Below are 19,266 nucleotides of genomic sequence, written 5' to 3'. Positions count from 1 at the left end.
TTTGGGCAAATGTGTAGCTTTTAACCAATCTTTGGAGGTTAGAAAAGATCCATGTAGTTTTCAGATTTGAATTAGTTGTACAAATCTAAAATAGTTACCTTCTCAACAGAATTATTCCTTTTAAGAGCCTTGGTTGCAGAAAGCAGAGGTGCATAACTGTCTTCTCGGCCAGTATTCTTTGCTCTTGTCTCAGGTACTGAGAAAATTTCATTTCTTTCCACTAAGCTCATCAATTGAAGAGGGGTTTTAATCTTCCCTTTTCGTGGAGTTGCTAGGAAGGAACCCACAGTTCATTTGATTTAATGTAGCCTGTATTGCTTTGTCCTGTTTCCACTAGAACTACAGTAAATGGATTATGGAATTCATTGTTTCGTGGAAGAGAACTGGTTAAGGTGTCCTTCAGATTCACAGTGGATTAACCAATGTTGGTCACCCTGGGATATTGCCTCTTAAGAACTCTTACAAGATTACTGATAACCCTAGTGCAGCATGTCAATGGAAGCTAAGATGGGTCAAGATATTCACTCTGATTTCCTTCCACTCAACAGAGGAAGGATATAAGATAGTCTGGGTATAAACAAAATGAAATCTAGATGTTTGCACTTTTAAAGTGAAACTAAACATAGGAGGCTGCTCTTCTCCAGAATCCATTATTGCTAGTAATGTGGGCATTGTCATAAGAAGAATCCAGAGTGGTGGTGTGTGAAATTGTTTCCACAGAATCTGGATGTCAACAAATGCTGCTTGATAGATTTCCTAAACTGTATTTTCCCTTTATCTCTTGATAGCTGTATGACAATCATGAATTCCCTTCCCTGCTCCCTCCATCTGGCATAAATAAGCAAATGTGAGTCCATTTTGTTCCACAGCCTCCAGTGCTTACCCAGAATTCAGATTCTATAGGTCACAGGAGGAAACATTCCTATTTAGTAATTATGGAACTCCCTAAAGCCATAGTATTTCCAACAAAGAGGAAGCTTGGTTCTCTATTTCTTTATCAAATCCATCACAGACTAGTCTCCTGTTACACATAAAGACAAGTCTACAGCTGGGGAAGGAAGACAGAAAGATAACTCATCTCAGCCTATCAGGTAAGACTTTCTGGGCTATTCTGTTCCCGTTGAATCAGAATATGTCAATCCATCAACTTGCTAGGCCTTACATGGTACTGCTTATGATACTCATGCTAATAGCTCTATGTACAGGTAATCATAGAGTGAAAAATGACAAAACCTGAAGTGATCCTATGAGGTCATCTTGACCAACGCACAAACTCAAAACATCATTTCTAGAGGCTAACCATAGCTGTTGACTAACGGTGACAGAGGAACATTTCCTAAAAATAATAAAATATACCAACAACATACTGAAGTAAGGCACAATACTATATCCCATTTAACTTACAAGTATTAATTAAGGGAAATGGATTCCGCACAGACAGCCTGGAAGCACATGGCACAATCATTGATGCCTCAGACATTTTCCTTTTACCAGGGGTGGTCTTGAAATAAAATGAAAAGTATTTATTTATTTATTTTTCGATTTTTGCCACCACTCTTCTCCCACCCCCAAGAGGGACTCTGGGTTGTTCACAATAAAAAGTACTGTTTAATATAGCATTCATACATTTAACCATACATCACAAAACAAGAATTCTTCTTTTCTATTTTAAAAAATTAAATTACCTTGGATTGGCCTGTTTGGAAGTCCATCTCAATTGTCTTCTTCGTTAGAGTTTTCTCTGACTGAGGATATTGGTGTTGAGAGGAATAGCTATTTTTTTCTTCCAGTGATTTACTTTCTTTTTCTTTCAAAGGCGATACCTGACTTTCTGGTATAAGAACCTATTCAGTTTATTTTAAAAATTTAAAAATTCCATTATTACTATGCTTTCAAATAAGAAGTCTAAACTCCAACCAGCAATGAGGAAATTTATATTATAAGGTTGTTGGCTTTTTTTTAGATCTCCAGGAACCCTAACCCTGACCCACAAAATTCTAAGGACACTGATTAGTGGTTCCCTTACCTGAAATTCCAGCCTCACCTAACATCATCCACTACATGAAAGGCCTCCTCCAACTGCCATCCACAATACTCTAGTTATTCTATGCAATGCCCTTTTTTTTCTTTTTTCTTTCTTATGGTACTGATAACTGTCTGAATTTTTTAGACCAGAAAACTATGAGATGACTGGTCAACTGTTGGACCTATTGACCAGCAGATGGCAGCAAGAGAGAGAGAGAGAGAGAGAGAGAGAGAGAAATGGACGACATAAACCTCCCTTCAGCCTTTCCCTTTGTTCTAACAAAACTGCAAATTTTATATTTTCATTTTTAAACAGAATTTCCCATTAATTTCATATGACATTGGTATAATAATGCTTAGAAATATTATGATTTAGACTAATCAGCCTGTAATTTCCAATTGTTAAAAATTAGCTTTACTGCTCTAACAGAGGGATTCAATTCAGAGACAAGTTATGTATTTTTCTTAGAAAATCTGATAGTCCTTTTAAGAATGCTGGGATAGATAAGAGTCTGGACTAATGGTTAGTTTCTCCCTTGTTCTCATTTTCTTGTTGGACTTGCAATTCCACTTTCCTTCTGCTATTAATAGTGAAGAGGTAGATAATGTGTACTTTCTGATTGACTGAAACAGAATTTTTAAGTCATATACACTAAGGCTGTACGAGGCAAGGGAAAGAGGTGATTCCTCTTTGAAAAATTATACAACTGTATTCTATGTGTGGCTTAAGTAACTTGTTTGAAAGCCGGCCTAGCTCTTTCTGCATGGGTGTGCATGCAGAGCCATGTTGCTTCACTGGTGGTCCCGGTGGAAGTGTGGTCTGTACACAGCCACATGAGCCTTGCAAAACAAGTGGCTTTTCTAATGCTTTGAAGAGACTGGAAATCGGTGTTAATCTATTTTAGAAAGCATTTCTTTCAGATGATTGGCACAGCTCTAACATACATATATAACTTTAATGAAGTATTTCTCTAAGAAAAGAAACATTTTGCCCTTATGTATTTGTAGAAATACCACCAAATCACAGGATTGAGAATGTTTATAAAGATGATGAGTAAAACCTTGTACACAAATATGTATCTATATACATATCAAGATCCAATTGTTTGCTGGTAGGGGCCATTTGAATTTTTTAAATAACAGGGAAGTTTTTATGAAAGACATGTTGACAAAAAATAATAAAATATATACCACCTGTAGCTTCAATACCTTTATTCCATATGTGCTGCGCAGATTAAACGTATGTATTAAATATTTAACTAAAATATATACCTGTGATCCACTTTCATCAAAAACTACATGCACTGTTGTTTTTGCAACTGACACAGTATTCTTCCTTGTAAACCCCTGAAGCAATTTATAGGGAAAAAAAAGGGATTATATAAAAAGTTTATATTCTTTCTAGCTTAGCCTACTTTTATTTACAGTAAATGTCCTATTACAATAAAAAAGGGATTCATTAATCTGTTCTGTTGTTTTCTCTTTCACTTGGGAAATAAATCTTTCAGTTTACAAAACATATGCAAAGCTTTTCCAATTCTTTCATTTTCATCTTACTTGAAAGTAACACTGCAAGTTCTATATTTTTTAAACAAGATGTGGTGCATGTGTGTGTGAGCACATGCCTTCAACAGTGTTGACTCCTGGTAACTGCCTGGACAAGTCCCTGCAGTTTTCCTGGAAAGATTTCAGAAGTGGTTTGCCATTGCCTGCTTCCTAGGGCTGAGAGAGGGGGACTGGCCCAAGGTCACCCAGCTGGCTTTGTGCCTGAGGCGGCTCTAGAACTCTCAGCCTCCCGGTTTCTAGCCTGGTACCTTTAACCAATACAGCAAATTGGATCTCTAGATGTGAAGTATTTATGAATTATTATTTTACATGGTAATTCAAAGCCCAGGAATAAATATTTATTTGATTGATTGATTGATTGATTTCTATAGCCGCCCATCTCAACAAGTGACTAAATTATGGAATTACTGATTTTTTTTTAAATATGGATGTTTGTGTATCTCATTCCTTCCTCATCTTCAACTGCTTATATGCAATTATGCAGAAAGACAAATAGGGCCAACTACAAATATAACAGTAAACAGTGGCTAGTCATTTCAATTTCACAGGAGAAAAAGAAAAAGACGTTACCTGACATTTGGTTGCATCATAAACTTTTCTTATCGCATCCACAATTTCCAAAGCAGAATCGAAATGCAAGATTATTTTCTCACCTTCCTGGGCACCAACAGACATTGGGTTGTTCAGATGTACCGTTAACAACTTTTCTTTTTCTTTTTCTATACAGAGATAAAACATATTCTTTAGTATTAAATAGCTGTTTATTTGGAAGTCAGGTATTTGGTCTGCAAATGTTGAAAAGACACACAAATAAGGTGGTAAAAGTTTCTTTGAAATAGAAATGACCGACTTTGAATACCGTATTTATCTTTAACATTCTGAAAATAAGAAATACGTTGAAATCTCAAGTACCTTCAATTACACAGGTCCCAACTTCTTCTTCTGGTATGCACACAGTTTCCCACTGATGACCCTAAAAATTAAATTCATGAAAAAAATGAAGAAGTGTGATATTGTTAACTGTTCTAGATTTCACAGTTGAAGGTTTGATGTAGTGTTTCCAAAACATAGTTCTCCAGGACGACCAACTGTTTGTCAGTAGTTTGCGTTAATGATGTTGACTTTTGCTCTCTGATACGTGTTTCCTTCCCCAAGAGACCAAAGCAGGAAGATTGGGTTTGCCAATAACTTCATCAAAGGAAAGCTTAGGAAACATAGGACACATCTGGCATGCGCATACAATCTTACAGCTTAAAATAACAACGGCTATAAAACAATTCTTCGCATCGATTTTGTGTCCCCAGACAATATAGAACCAATATGAGCAGCCACTTGCCTTTAAAAAGGAAGAAATATTTTGCCTGTGAATCAAGGACTTTTTCATATTATGAGCAGTAATATTAAGCTGGCATTAAACAATGAAAATAGATTAATCACAGTGGCCTGGCAGTAAGTGGGATTATATTAAAGAGTCACTAGTAAGCACTCTGGGACACCAATAGAGTAAAAAAAAAGATTTTCCAAACTTGACATTTGGCACTCAGGATCAGGGAAAAGAACTCTTTTGGAGTGTATCTAGATACCATTCTCAGCGATACGGACCCTGTGGTGTTATGGTTTAGGAGGACTTTAATAAGAACACCAGCCAAACTAACCAGAAAACACTTTCAGAGGCATCAAGAGACTATTAGAATGCATTTGCCTGCAAGATCTATTCTAATTTCCATTCCACCCTTACAAATTGGGAAAGCCGCTGAAAGTTTCATTCTCAGCAATCAGTTATCTCCTCGTGGCACTGTGCTAAGTATCAAATCAACCATTTCAGTTCTTACTGCCCAACATGAAAATCAAATCCAGAGTGTGACCTGCTAAATGTGCTGTCGTGTGTCATCCTGACTTGAAGGAAAGAGAACAGCCTCATCATATACATGGAAGTCCCACAGGATCACCCATTTAGAAATCATCAACAATAAATCTTAGATCATATCTGTCATACTGGTAAGGAGATTGCTGGACAAAGGACTCCCTAAGTAACAGCAGTGGAAGGGGACTGATCTTCATCAGGAAGAGGGGAAGCATGCACAGTATGTATAACGTACTGTAAAGCTTAATTATTATTTAATTTGAAAGAAAAGTATGCATCTGTAAAAAAAAACACTGAGAAATGGGTTAATATCCTCCAACACATATACTTAAAGAAACCTGGATTCTTTTTTATATTTTATAGATACATCACATTAAAACTCAACTGCTTTTCTTTGAACACTGCCTTTCGCAATCATACTGTACTTATTCTGGTAACTAAAAAGGTTGTTACAATCCTTAAAAGTTTGGTTCAATCAAGAAAACTTAACCTACTTCGTCATCGGCAGCAACATAGAAGGATATGCTTCTACTACCAACATTAAAATCAATCCAACATTCTTCAAGGTTTTCATCTGCTGGCATCTGTAGCTATATTAAAATCAGATTTTTAAAAGAAAAACATTATAACTCTATACATGTATAGTTTTTATAACATTTTGCAACATTCTTGGCTTAATAAACATGGCTTATCATGCCAAGGGTAAGTGTCATGATAGTGCATTCCCTCTTCTTGTGGAATAGCTTCAGTGCTTCATTTTTAGTATTTAAACTACAGTTTTCAATTATGCCTAAAATGAGGAGCTGTGGTTTAATATTGGCTTCAAACTCTAGTTAAAGCATAAGGGCCAGGACATAAAGCATAAAACAAAAAACACAAAGGCCAGGACGTAAAAGGAGGTAAGAAAAAGGATATGGAGGTAATAGTCATTCTCAGTTTAACAAACTAGCTAATTTCTATCCTATAATAGCTTATGTCTGAAGAGGCTCAATATGCTGTGCTGAGGTTTGCATCCAAATGACCAGTTCTGATATTAATTAAGAATATTCTATTCCTGTTTCTAAATCCAAAGACTTTGAATTATTGCCAGTCAAATGCAAATTCTTAAATTCAAATAAAGCATCATGATGTTCCAAATAATAAAATATATAAATAGTCAAAAGAAAAGAACTTACCTCATGTTTATCAAGGGCAGCTGATAAACAAGGATAAGTAAATACCCTGAAAGAGAATATTTTCATAATGAAAGTACTTTAATCTCTTCATTCTTCATCTCTACTCAGGAAAGTAGAATTCCTATTTCCATCACTTTTTCTTCGGGAAAAAGGTAAAACATACAGTACTGATAAAGTATTTCTAAAAAAATGTATTCATGTTAATATAATCCTGAGTATAACTCAGTGCACTGTATGTTCCTCGTTGTTGGTGGGATGCTGGCAATAGTATGTTTGTTTGCGAAGTGGTCTCTGGATAAGAGATTTTAGCTTACATAGAATACAGTAAGTATGCTTGGGAGATGATGGGGTTTGGCTGGCACTTGTGACATACAGGCCAAAATGTGTCAAAACTTACTTATAATGTCCTTGCTGTATCCAGGAAATGCTGTATGTGCCATGGGTAAGACTAAGGCTGGTAAGGTCTACTACTTTCCCTACATTATTAAAAAGCATTGTGAAAGAATCAATTGCCAAGTTATAATAGGCACTGAGATCAACATCTATGAGCCCATCTGATGACGACTATGGCATGGGAAAGATTGGGACTTAGATGCATAGAAGTAAATAGTAAAAAACATGAATTAGCAAATAAAATGAATAAAAGAAAAATATGTATGTTGCATGTCTGTGAAACTAGCCTGAAATAGATTGTTTAAACCCAGATGCTTAAATCTGAATAAATTACTTTATTTCTTTGAAAATCTTGACATCCAAACACTTTATTCATTCAATTCTTAGATGGCTCCTTTCTTCATACCATAGGATGATTCAGATCTAAGCAATCTCGACAGATACTGATTGTCTGAGTGGCCAAATGTATTCTAGTAAATACACATCATGAAAATCATTTTATTTAAATTACTTACACTTTAATTATTCTATTTCATGGAGTTCTTTATGTAAGTATGGAAAATTCATATGCATTTCTTTGGGTAAATGTTTCACCAGAGTTAGTTTGAAAGGAAAATATTTGAATTCTGTGTGCAAGCAATCCATGCTTTTCCCTCCAAGAGATATATGGAATATTACTGATTATGTAATTGGTTTTATCCCAGTTTTTGACATACAATAGGAACACCCTCAAAAAACTGGTAAGATAAAATTTAACAGGATGCACTAATTAAGTTTCATTAATGGCTAATGCTATATCTGGATTGCTGATGTTTGCAAACTTGAATAACAACTTCAAAGAACTATTTTTTGACTGTTATTTTCTTCAACTTAGGAAAAATCATGCTTAATTATTTAGGGTATATATTCTGTAATTAGAAATCTCTGGTTAAAGTTACGATTTGCATACCTTCTTTTGTCTCCAAGCATACCATTCACTTGGTTAAGGAACTTCCTGCAGTCCTATTTAAAGATAATAGTAGTATAAGTTTCTTTTGTCAGAGCTGCATTGTTGCTGATTTGCTTCCGGGTCCAGTTCAAGGTGCTGGTGATCACCTCTAAAGCCTTACATGGCTTGTGGCCTGGTTATATGAAGGACCACCTTTCCCCAGTTACATCTACCCGGCCCACCAGAGCAGGGAGGCAGGGTATGTTGCAGGTCCCATCTATGAGGGAAGGACATCTAATGGGACCATGAAAAAAGGGCCTTCTCTGTGATGGCCCCCTCCCTATGGAATATCATCTCCCCGAAGTTAAGACTGCCCCCACCTTGATACTTTTCCAGAAGGTTCTAAAGACATGGTTCTGTCAGCAGGCCTGGGGACCCCAGCTTGATAAGGAGCCAATCAAGTGGCTGATCTGATTATGTTTGTAGCCACCGCAGGGGGTGGTGGGGGTTGATGGGTTTTTACATTGTGTATTTTAATTCTATAAGCCACCCGGAGTCACCATGTGTGAGTTGGGAGGTCATATAAATTTGTTTAATAAGTAAATAAAATAAAAATAAATAAGTACTTCAATAATTTTCCAGTTTTGAAAGAACCAGTATTTGAATATGACTTACTGTTTCAAACTCAGAATCTTTAATTTGTTTAAATGCATTGCTAACAAAATCCATCGGAAACCACTGGATTGCCAGTTCTCCTCTTTGTTTTTCTGATGTCATTCTGCATAGTGCTTCAGTAATGGCAACTTGGAGATCATAGTCTATAATATATATGACAGGGATATTACCATAAAGCCTTTTTATAGGGATTAAATATTACTACCTGCCAATTAATCATATACAGTACATAATATATATGTACACACACACAAACAATACATATAATTTGTTCCATACAGTATATCTGAAGTACTCAAGGTAGTATCCATGGGTATGAATATATCTGTGGACACCTTTCTTGGCACCCACAAGAATATCTGCCCTACCTGAATTTTTAAAAGGATTCTTTTACTTCTGACAAAATGGGAAGCTGACTTGTAGGCCAGCACCACCTTTATTCTTAAGAATGCTTCTGGGGTCCTCAGAGGTATTCTTACAAAATAAAAATGGTGGTTGGCTACTATTCAGTGCTTTATTTGAAAAATTTCCTACCTCCTAGGAAAAAAGAAAAGCCGTATTATGAAATGATCCACCACCTGCTCTCAGAAATCCAAACGCAATCACTAGCTTAAAACTCTTGCAACCCCCCCACTTACGGTGAAGTTGGGTGCTGGATTTAAATGCTACATAGTCAGAATTAAGGCAACTAAAGAGCAAAATGGACATGCTCAGGGAAAAAAATAAGTAAGTCAATGAACTGAGAATGCTGATTTATTAATGATGGGGTGGGATATAATGGAATACAGTGAATGAAAAAATGGCTTTAATGCCAAGGTTCTGCATCACTAGTCCTATGGAAACACAGTTTTCTTGTGTGGCATGGAAGCTATAGAAAACTACTAAAATACATACATTTAGCATTAAACAGCTCTGGATAACATTAATACATATATTGAAATGATAATCTGTGCTTACCCCCAGCATCCAAAATTCTTTTTCCCATATCATTCCTGTCAAACAAATACTGTGATTCAGGTTGATCAATTTTTTAAAAAAAATTACATACATGGTTTAATGTGTTTTTATCCAATTTGTAGGCCACCCAACTCCCAATGACTCTGGGTGACTTAAATTAAAAGTTAAAAAAGGCAAAAGACAAAAAACAGATCAGAGGCAGTCTGAACAAAACATATAAACCAAAGAACTCCATCCAATGGGGACTCAGCCATTGCCCTGCCCCAACGCCTGGGAGAATAGTCAAGTCTGTAATGGCTTCCTGAATGTCATCAGGTTGGGAACCATCCAGATCTCTGGGGGTTTAGTATTTTCAATATATATTTCCAGGTGATGCTCAGAACTAAGAACACGCTAAGGAACAAAGCATTAATTGTTACATTTTTAAGAATCATTTCTTAAAAGACTGCATGTATTAATCAAAACTAAGTTGCACGTATTGTTTTTGTCAATAATGATACGTTCACTGCTCTTGACTTTATAAAAAAAAGTACAAATAAGAAATGTTTGATATGATTTAATAACCATTTGGTATGATTTAATAATCATTATTTCCAATAGAGTTTATATATTTTATTTATTATTGGATTTATATTCTACAGCTCCTTCCCTTTTTTCACATTTGCCATTGTCTCATGGATTGATCCCTCCTTTTCTGAGCTTCTAAGGATAGAAGGGGGTGCAGTTAGAGCTGGTGAATGTACCTGTTGATGTGAATTCATCAACTCTTCTCTTAACCAGGATAATTTAAATATGATATGATTTTGTTCCATAGGGGGCAAATCATTAGAAGAAATTATAAGCTCTATTTCTTCAGGTAAGAAATTCTTGTCTAATATTGGATTGTGTAAATTAGGTTTATCTAGAGGGGTTACAGAAATATTCTTAAAACTTCTAGTTACTCCAAGCCCTCTCGCCTGAAAGAGGTATTTAAACTGATAAACCATTTGTGGCTTATTAACAGAATCAAAAGTCATCACCGCTCTTGCTATCACACCAATGTAACATTCCACCTTTAAAATGTCATCTGAAACAAGTCTAAGTGGGATTGAAGTTTGAAGTACTGTAGATGCACCAAATGCAATCTTCATTCCATCTGTGAAAGGAAGCCTCTAGGTTTTGGGAAGTACAATGGGATATTCATAAACCTACTTAAGCTGCATGTAGGTTGTGGCTTATATAAAACACTGCATATTATTTTTAATTAAAATAATTGTATCATATTTAAATCAGCTTTTAAAGATCAGCTTTAAAAATGTTTAACTTGGAGCAAATTCTACTTAAACATAAATGAAATGATCTTACCATGAAATAACATTTTCCTAACAAGACTTTAGGTTTCCACAAGGGAGCCAAGGGTAAGGCTCATATCATTATATTAAAGTTAAATATGAATATTATATTAAAGTTAATTACATGACTTGTAGCATTTCCTTTGTAGAAATTGTCTTTTTTCTAATATCTCGAGGCATAGCAATAAGCATGGCATTCAGTTTTCTTACTGCCTAAGGATAATAAAAAGAAGTAATTGAATATTAAGCACATTAAAAAAATTACAATATGATAGCACAAAACATCTTTAAGTACCCACACAACATAAAGAAAGAGAACTTAGTTTTAATTACTATCCCTCTCTAGAGTTAGTTGTGCTACATGCAGTTGTATTTACTAGCACACTACAGGCGATCAATGGAGCAAAAGAGCTTTTTTCTTATAAGGGAAGAAAAGTAAATTTTGACACCATCACAGGCGACCATCTAAACATATTTGCTAAAAAATAAATCATGGAAACAAAACCAATGGGTTGCCACAGTCAATGTTGAGTGGGAGGCGGTATCAAGTCTAAGGTTCTTGTTCTGTGGGGCTCCTCAGGTCAACACTCTCACCACTATTTAATATTTACAGGAGACTGACCTCACTGACATAGTCATCCAACTGCATGGGGTCAGGTATCATCAATATATTGATGATACCCAGTTGTACATCTCAGCCCCTGGCTTATCAAGTGATGCCATCAAGATTCTGTCATAGTGGCTAGAGATTGTTGGGGTCTGGATAAGAAGGAACAGGCTGAGGCTCAACCCTAGTAAGACTGAGCAGTGGGGGTTCAGGGATTTCCAGGGACTTTCCAGCTTTAGTTCTGGATTGCATTGTACTTTACTACATGTGCAATTTGAGGGTCCTCCCAAACTTACAGCTCTGATCAAAGAGGTAGCAGTTGTGGCTAGTATGGCCTTTAAAAAGATTCATCTTCTGCACCAGTTGGGCTCATTCCTGGAACAGGGAGGTCCTCTTCACTATCCCTGTCACTTAGTCACCTGTTGTTTGGACTACTGCAACACACTTTACATGGGACTGCCCTCAAAGACCGCTCAGAAGCTACAGTCAGTAGCTGTAGCACAAATAGTTATGGGCACATCTGGTACACCCATGTGACACCTCTATTTTGCAAGTTACACTGGCTGCCCCAGTTGGCTTCCAGGTGTAATTCAAGGTGCTAAAAGTATCTATAGAGCCCTTTTTGGCTTAAGGCCTAGATATTTCCAAGGCCATCTTTCTTTCATTGTTTCTGTATACTCTGGAAGATCACACAGGGTTGATGTGCTTTGAGTCTCAATCAACTAAACAATGACATCTTATGGGACCCAGGAGGCATACCATGCCTGCCCTCTGGGACAGCATTTCTCCTGAAGGCCATATGGCCCCAACTCTGCTATACAATATACAGGTCTCTTTGTTTATCACCTTGAATTGCTTTGCAGTTGAGCAGCCTTAGATGTTGAACAAATGAATACAGTATATGCATATAATGCAACAGCATTAAAATACAAATAGTTTCAAATAAGGTACTACAGGCTATTCAGAAAGATGAGTATCTAAACATTAGAAATTAGAAAAATGAAGAAATAGGTAAGTACAGTGTTGAATGCATGTATCTGTATGATTAATTTAAATCATTACAGTAGGGTTTTGCAATAAATAGGTAGATTTCCTCTTTTCCTAATATTTAGCATGAGAATTAGATATATGTATCTAATATCCCATGCAAATATGTGCAATACAAAAAATTGGTATTTCAACTAAAACACAGCAAGATAGCTGATTCAAAGTTTAAAAAGCTAAGAAAAATGATATTAAAAAAAATTCTTACTTCCTGCTGAATATAAATACTAATTCTCTTATCAGCAGCAAGAGAACCTGTTCGCAGTATGAAATTTTCAAGTGTTTGGATTTTACCTAGATAAAAATATAAAGCATTATTTACACAATCATATAATTAAACTTCAAAGGCATTGATGTAAATGAATATTCAAGACAAAAAGAGCTGTACTTAAAATACAAACAATTTTGTCAATACTGGTTGTCTGATGTTTCACAAAACAAGTTAAATTTATACAAATTGAAATAATCAAAGTACTGACAAGCTCTTTAGAAGAGATATTGGTTGCAACTATGTGGGTAGCTTGTTTAAATTCTAAATCAATGGCATTAATTAAATTCCATTTTTTCCATTCCAGTTCATAGCCAAGATCAAAGCTATTTTTCCCTCAAAAATCTCTCTCTAAAGTGAATCTTGAAATTTGTAGGTTCACAAATGTATAAACTTCCAAAGCTTATAGCAGCCTTCCCCAACCAGACATTCTCCAGATGTTTTGGAACTAGAATTCCCAGAATTCTCAGCCAGCACAGCCAAAAGCTCTTAACTCAATCCGAAATTTTCAGTTCTTGGATACTGAGATGATTGAGAAAGGGGTAGCTTTGCAGCTCCAGATGCACGTGGATAAAATGGATTGTCTGGATCCATTCCAAATGGACTTTCGTCTGGGAGCATGTTTTGGTTGCCTTCGTGAGGGGCTTATGCTGGAAACTAGGAAGGGAAGTATGGCCCTGCTAGTTCTCTTCAACCTTTCAGCAGCTTTCAACAGCATCTGCCAGGCTTCTCCCAGAAAGCTGGTCTGAAACAGATGAACAGTACTCAAGGACACAAGAACGTCTGATAAGATTTATGGTAGAAAAGCTAAAGAAACCTTTATGAAAGAATTTTAGCAACTGCTATGGATTACATGCAAGTCTTATTTATATGAAAATCAAGGTGTAAATTCTTGTGCCTTCTTTCTCCCACCCTCACAATGTAACAGGCTAGAAGTTAGACTTTTGGGGTGGAAGGGTTGGTCTCCACCTGCTTTTTGCTTTGGTAACATACTAATCTAAGTATACCTAAGGGACCGTCTCATCCCCGTTACATCAACCCGTCCCACCCGCTCATGCAGAGAGGGCCTGCTGCGGACCCCGTCTGCACGAGAATTCCATCTGGCGGGGTCCAGGAGGCGGGTCTTCTCTGCAGCAGCTCCCGCCCTCTGGAACACCCTTCCTCCGGAAGTGAGGCTAGCCTCCTCTCTTTTGGACTTCAGGAAACGATTGAAGACCTGGCTTTGTCACCATGCCTGGAGTGGGGAGAGGAAGAGACATGCCTGGGGTTGGTTGGCTCCCTAATCCTGCCGAGGCCGGTCTTGCTCCCCTCTGGGTGGTATTAGATCTGCCATTACTTGGATCTCATTTTATATTTATTTATTGATTAATGATATTATTATGATTTTATCAAATTTTAAACTGTTTTATTGTGAACCGCCCAGAGTCCTCCGTATGAGGGAGATGGACGGTGATAAAAATATGATAAATAAATAATCAAGCTCTTTGCTTGTGATCTGAGACCTCGCTCTCACACTGGTAACTATGGTATCCTTCCGGACCTTAAAGACACTATTTTACAGTGGTTCCAGTCTTTCCTGTCAGGACACATCTAGAAAGTAGTACTGGATAGCTACTGTTCAACTCCTATTGTGTCCTGCAGGGTCCCTCTTGTCCCCCATGCTGTTACCATTTACACTGCTGGGATGGGTATCCAGAACTTTTTAATATGATGCTATCACTGTGCATTCCTGTCTACAGCTCTACCAACTAATTCTGATGAAGGAAATCTGTACCTTGAACACTGTGTAATCTCAAGACAGTAAATCCTCACTCAGATACAAAAAAAAAAATCATTGGAATTAACAGTCTGTTGCTTCTGATGTAGTCCAGGCAGCACTCACCTCTCTGTGTTATATTGGCCAGACAGTTATCAGCTTTATGCATGCATTAACTATGCTGGCCTTTTTGCACACTGGCCTGGGGAGCAATGGAGAAAGAAAGATAGAGAGATCCAAGTTCTGCACTGTTGCCTCCTTTCTTCCTTTTGAATGTGATTGAGGGAGACGAGACCCAGAACCAAGTGTTCTCTTCACATCTCCTCAGTGTTCATGTGCTCTCTTCCTCCTCTGCCACTTTCCAAAGGGAACTTCTCATTTTTTGCCAGTCACCACAGGGACCCTCAGATGCTTCTTTCTATTTCTTTGCCTCCTGCCTTTATCAACCCTTTGCCTTCTTACTTTATCGTGCAGTGTCCAAATCTCACCCAAATGTAGTTTGTTTGGGGAGCCTCTCCATGCATTCTTCAGTGAGTGAGGAGGGCATCTTTCCTCTCCATCACCTTTGGCTTGCCTCAAGCCAGAAAGAAAATAACTATCTTCTCTCTTTCTCCATGCACTACATTTTCCCCTCTTTTTCCACTTTCAGATTTAATGGATATTCAACTTTAATGGATGCCCATTCCTCCCAAAGGGTTAATTAAATCAAGGTTTCTTTGTAATGGGTTAAATAAAGGAGAACTGGGTTAAATAAGGGAGAACAAGCTGAAATAAAATCTGGGTAAGACAGAGGTCAAGTAAGGAGAAATTGGACTCCATTGGGAAGTGAAGGCTCTTTTGGATGGAGTTGCACCCCCCACAAAAAGGCAAATTCATAGTTGGGAAGTGCTCATTGACCAACAGCTGCAGCGAGGAGCACATCTGCCCAATTCTGGCTAGGGCACTATGACTCTTTCAGAGGTGGTTTGACTTTTGTTGTTCTGTTGTGACAATTACCCATGCCTTTGTTACAACCCATCTTAAATACTGCAACACCCTTTACATGGGGCTACCCTTGAAAAATGTCTGGAAATTTACACTAACAAAATGTACCAAGTATTTGCTAACTAGTGCCTATACCAATTGCTTCCCATGCACAATTTAAGGTGCTAATCTTGACTTTTAAAGCCCTAGACAGTTCAGAGCCTGATTATCTGCCGGACCATCTCCCAAACATTAATTTTATATTTTATCTTTGTATTTTTAATTGTTGTGAGCCACCTTGATGGTTTAAACAAACAAACAAAAAAAGTCAATGCATAAATGTAATAAAAAATTTACAGATTTGCTAAAATATCATAACAGCCTATTTTACAGTACTAAGAAAAATATATTTAAAGTGTATAAAATATTGTATCACAATTTATTTTCAGACATACCTTCACTGCTGGTATCATGTACTATCTACAATTAAAATAAACAATATATTATTGTAAGTATTGTGACAATATTTTATATATATACACACACACACATATACAAATATACATATAGATATATATCTGCACACAGAAAAAAACTACTATAGTCCTGGGTACCACATCCCACACTATTTTAGAAAATTCTCCAAAAAACAAATAAATAATGTATGCCTTTGGATACACATAGATGGGACCTGTTCATTTGAGATTAATATAAACTTAATTCCTGAGTGTTATTCTTCATCTGCATATGGAAAGAAGAAATGAAATTACATAAACACTTTAATAAAGTTTTTGTTTACTAAATCTTAGCCCTTTTTATTCTTAGTATATCAATGAAGAAAAATAAAGCCAAATCTAAAAAAAAAGCCATTTGTATTTGAAAGTAATGTGAATATTAAATTTATCAGATAATTTGTGAAAGAATATATATGGGATATATTTACCATTAGGACATCAAAGAAATCTTCAAAGAGAGTAGTAAATTTGTCATCAGATTCACTGCCTTTATTTTCCAAAATCTTTTTGGCCTTTTCAAACCAATTAACCATGTAGAGAAAGAAAATAAAAATTTGTACAATCACTACAGTTAGAGAATTATATTATGTACATTTATACAAAAGACAATGGTGGAATGTGCGCAATAATATTAAACCACTAAGCAGCCAAACAGATGCAAACCTGCTAGCTAATTAGTCTCAGGATTATTTTCCAGTGTTATATACTTATCTTTTGAATAAGACCATATTCAATCATTGCTGGAAACCCAACTTCACCTAATATGTTAATATTTCTGCCATGCTTCTGAAGAGTATTCAATAAAGTGGAAACATTGTTAACTTCTTCACTGTCAAGTTCCTGAAAGTTAAAAAAAACACACTTAAACAAAATCAAGACTTGTTTCAGTTTTTATGCAAAAAATCCATAACAGAGTAAAGGAAGTTGGATTCTGAATTCTATAGCAATTATATACGATGATCCAAACCTCTCCATTTTCGGAGAATTACTCAATTTTATCTGATTTCTAAAAAATATTTTAAATATTTTTGTCTTTTTATACAGACTGCTATTTAATACTATCATCAAACATAAGAATATGAGAGCACTGATGAATCAGTCACATCTAGGCCAATAACAACTGCACATCTAAGTTTGCATTCAAATCTGCAATAAGATGTTCTGTTTAAATTTGTACCATGCAGAGACTGTGTCAGTTTGTTCATTTAGGGATTTATTAAAACATACAATTTAACAAGGGGTGCCTAAACCTCCATACAACTGTACGTGAGGTTTGGATTTTTTGAGACTACTAAAATCACATTACAGGCTGGCATAATAAACCTGTCCTACATTTTAATTCTATGATTCTGGGAGATCCTGGACACTCCTTTACTATCTCAAGAAAAATCTGTGCATTGGTAAAAAACCTTCTGATGACAGAGCACCATCTTTAGAAGAAGGATAAAGGGGAAGGATAAAGGAACAGGGAGTGCAGGCAGAGGAGGAATACTGCCCTTCCCTTCATTCTGCTTTGTTGGAACAATGTTAGAAATTGTTCAGATCAGACAAGTCGTATGCGTCTAGACTGCTCTCCCCTGAGTTCATAAAACCTCTCTTGAGAAACTGTTCTGGACAAGAAACTCTCTCTTCGTAAATGACCTAGATGAGGGGATTGAAAAGGAGCTCATCAAATTTGCGGATGACACAAAGCTGGGGGAATCACTAAGCTTTGAAAGATAGACTCAAGATTCAGAAGGATCATGGCAGACTTGAGCTTTGGATCCTATCCAACAAGATGCAGTTCAGTGGTGAAAAATGTAAGGTCCTGCATTTAGGCAGGAAAAAACAGATGCACAGGTACAAGATAGGCAGTACTGGCTCAACAGTAGTGCCTATGAGAGGGATCTAGGTGTCCTGCTGGACCATCACTTAAGTATGAGTCAGCAGTGTGCTGCAGTTGCCAAAAAAGCCAGTGTAGTCCCATCAACAGAGGGATAGTATCAAGATCATGGGAAGTGATAGTACCACTCTGTATCACACTGGTGAGGCCACATTTGGAACACTGCATCCAGGTCTGGTCACCTCAATAGAAAAAAGATGCTGAGGGCATAGAAAGAGTGCAGAGAAGAGCAACAAAGATGATAAGAGGTCTGGAGGCTAAATCCTATGAAGAATGGCTAAAGGAACTAGGTATGTTTAGCTTCTTCAGCAAAGGATCGTTACCTTGTCGTGGTGCTGGAGCTTGAGCACCTCAATGATGCCATGAGCTAAACCGTGAAGGGCCACCCAAGACGGGAAGGTCATGACAGAGAGGTCAGACTAAATGCGATCCCTGGGGAAGGTAATGGCAACCCACCCCAGTATTCTTGCCGTGAAAACTAAATGGATCAGTACAACCAGAGATATGTCGGTATACCATTGGAAGGTGAGACCCCCAGGTCGGAAGATGGTCAAAATGCTACTGGGGAGGAACAGAGGATGAGCTCAACTAGCCCCAGACGTGATGACGCAGCTAGCTCAAAGCCGAAAGGATGGCTAGCGGCTGATGGTGCTGGTGGTGAACGGCGAATCCAATGTTCTAAGGATCAACACACCATTGGAACCTGGAATGTAAGATCTATGAGCCAGGGCAAATTGGATGTGGTTATTGGTGAGATGTCAAGATTAAAGATAGACATTCTGGGCGTCAGTGAACTGAAATGGACTGGAATGGGCCACTTCACATCAAATGACCACCAGATCTACTACTGCGGACAAGAGGACCACAGAAGAAATGGAGTAGCCTTCATAATTAATAATAAAGTGGCTAAAGCAGTGCTTGGATACAACCCAAAAAATGACAGAATGATCTCAATTCGAATTCAGGGCAAGCCATCTAACATCACAGTGATCCAAATATACGCCCCAACCACAAATGCTGAAGAAGCTGAAGTAGAGCAGTTCTATGAGGATCTGCAGCACCTACTGGACAACACGCCTAAAAGAGACGTTATTTTCATCACAGGAGACTGGAATGCTAAGGTGGGCAGTCAAATGACACCTCGAATTACAGGTAAGTATGGCCTGGGAGAACAAAATGAAGCAGGACATAGGCTGATAGAATTTTGCCAAGACAATTCACTCTGCATAACAAACACTCTCTTCCAACAACCTAAGAGACGGCTTTATACATGGACTTCACCAGATGGACAACACCGAAATCAGATTGATTACATCC

At 37.1% G+C, this 19,266-nt stretch overlaps 1 protein-coding gene across 1 annotated transcript in view; it reads right to left on the bottom strand.

Moving 5' to 3' along the window:
* The window catches only part of SYCP2 (synaptonemal complex protein 2), a 54,660-nt gene extending 38,045 nt beyond the window's left edge, over positions 1 to 16,615 (bottom strand). The window contains exons 1-15 of the mRNA XM_063298844.1: positions 16,496 to 16,615; positions 16,008 to 16,032; positions 12,774 to 12,859; positions 11,039 to 11,127; positions 9,584 to 9,618; positions 8,627 to 8,769; positions 7,973 to 8,025; positions 6,631 to 6,676; positions 5,950 to 6,045; positions 4,504 to 4,564; positions 4,162 to 4,310; positions 3,298 to 3,372; positions 1,686 to 1,844; positions 1,405 to 1,501; positions 99 to 271 (exon numbers count right to left, since the gene is read on the bottom strand). Coding sequence (XP_063154914.1) covers positions 99 to 271; positions 1,405 to 1,501; positions 1,686 to 1,844; positions 3,298 to 3,372; positions 4,162 to 4,310; positions 4,504 to 4,564; positions 5,950 to 6,045; positions 6,631 to 6,676; positions 7,973 to 8,025; positions 8,627 to 8,769; positions 9,584 to 9,618; positions 11,039 to 11,127; positions 12,774 to 12,859; positions 16,008 to 16,032; positions 16,496 to 16,600 — 1,392 coding nt within the window. The 5' untranslated portion in view covers positions 16,601 to 16,615. The remainder of the gene's footprint in view (positions 1 to 98; positions 272 to 1,404; positions 1,502 to 1,685; positions 1,845 to 3,297; positions 3,373 to 4,161; positions 4,311 to 4,503; positions 4,565 to 5,949; positions 6,046 to 6,630; positions 6,677 to 7,972; positions 8,026 to 8,626; positions 8,770 to 9,583; positions 9,619 to 11,038; positions 11,128 to 12,773; positions 12,860 to 16,007; positions 16,033 to 16,495) is intronic.
* Positions 16,616 to 19,266: the final 2,651 nt, after the last annotated feature.

Source organism: Candoia aspera, chromosome 3 (genome assembly GCF_035149785.1).
Source record: "Candoia aspera isolate rCanAsp1 chromosome 3, rCanAsp1.hap2, whole genome shotgun sequence".
In the NCBI taxonomy this organism is placed as follows: domain Eukaryota; kingdom Metazoa; phylum Chordata; class Lepidosauria; order Squamata; family Boidae; genus Candoia; species Candoia aspera.
Note: the sequence above shows the minus strand (reverse complement) of the source record. Positions and strands in the feature narration are given on the sequence as shown.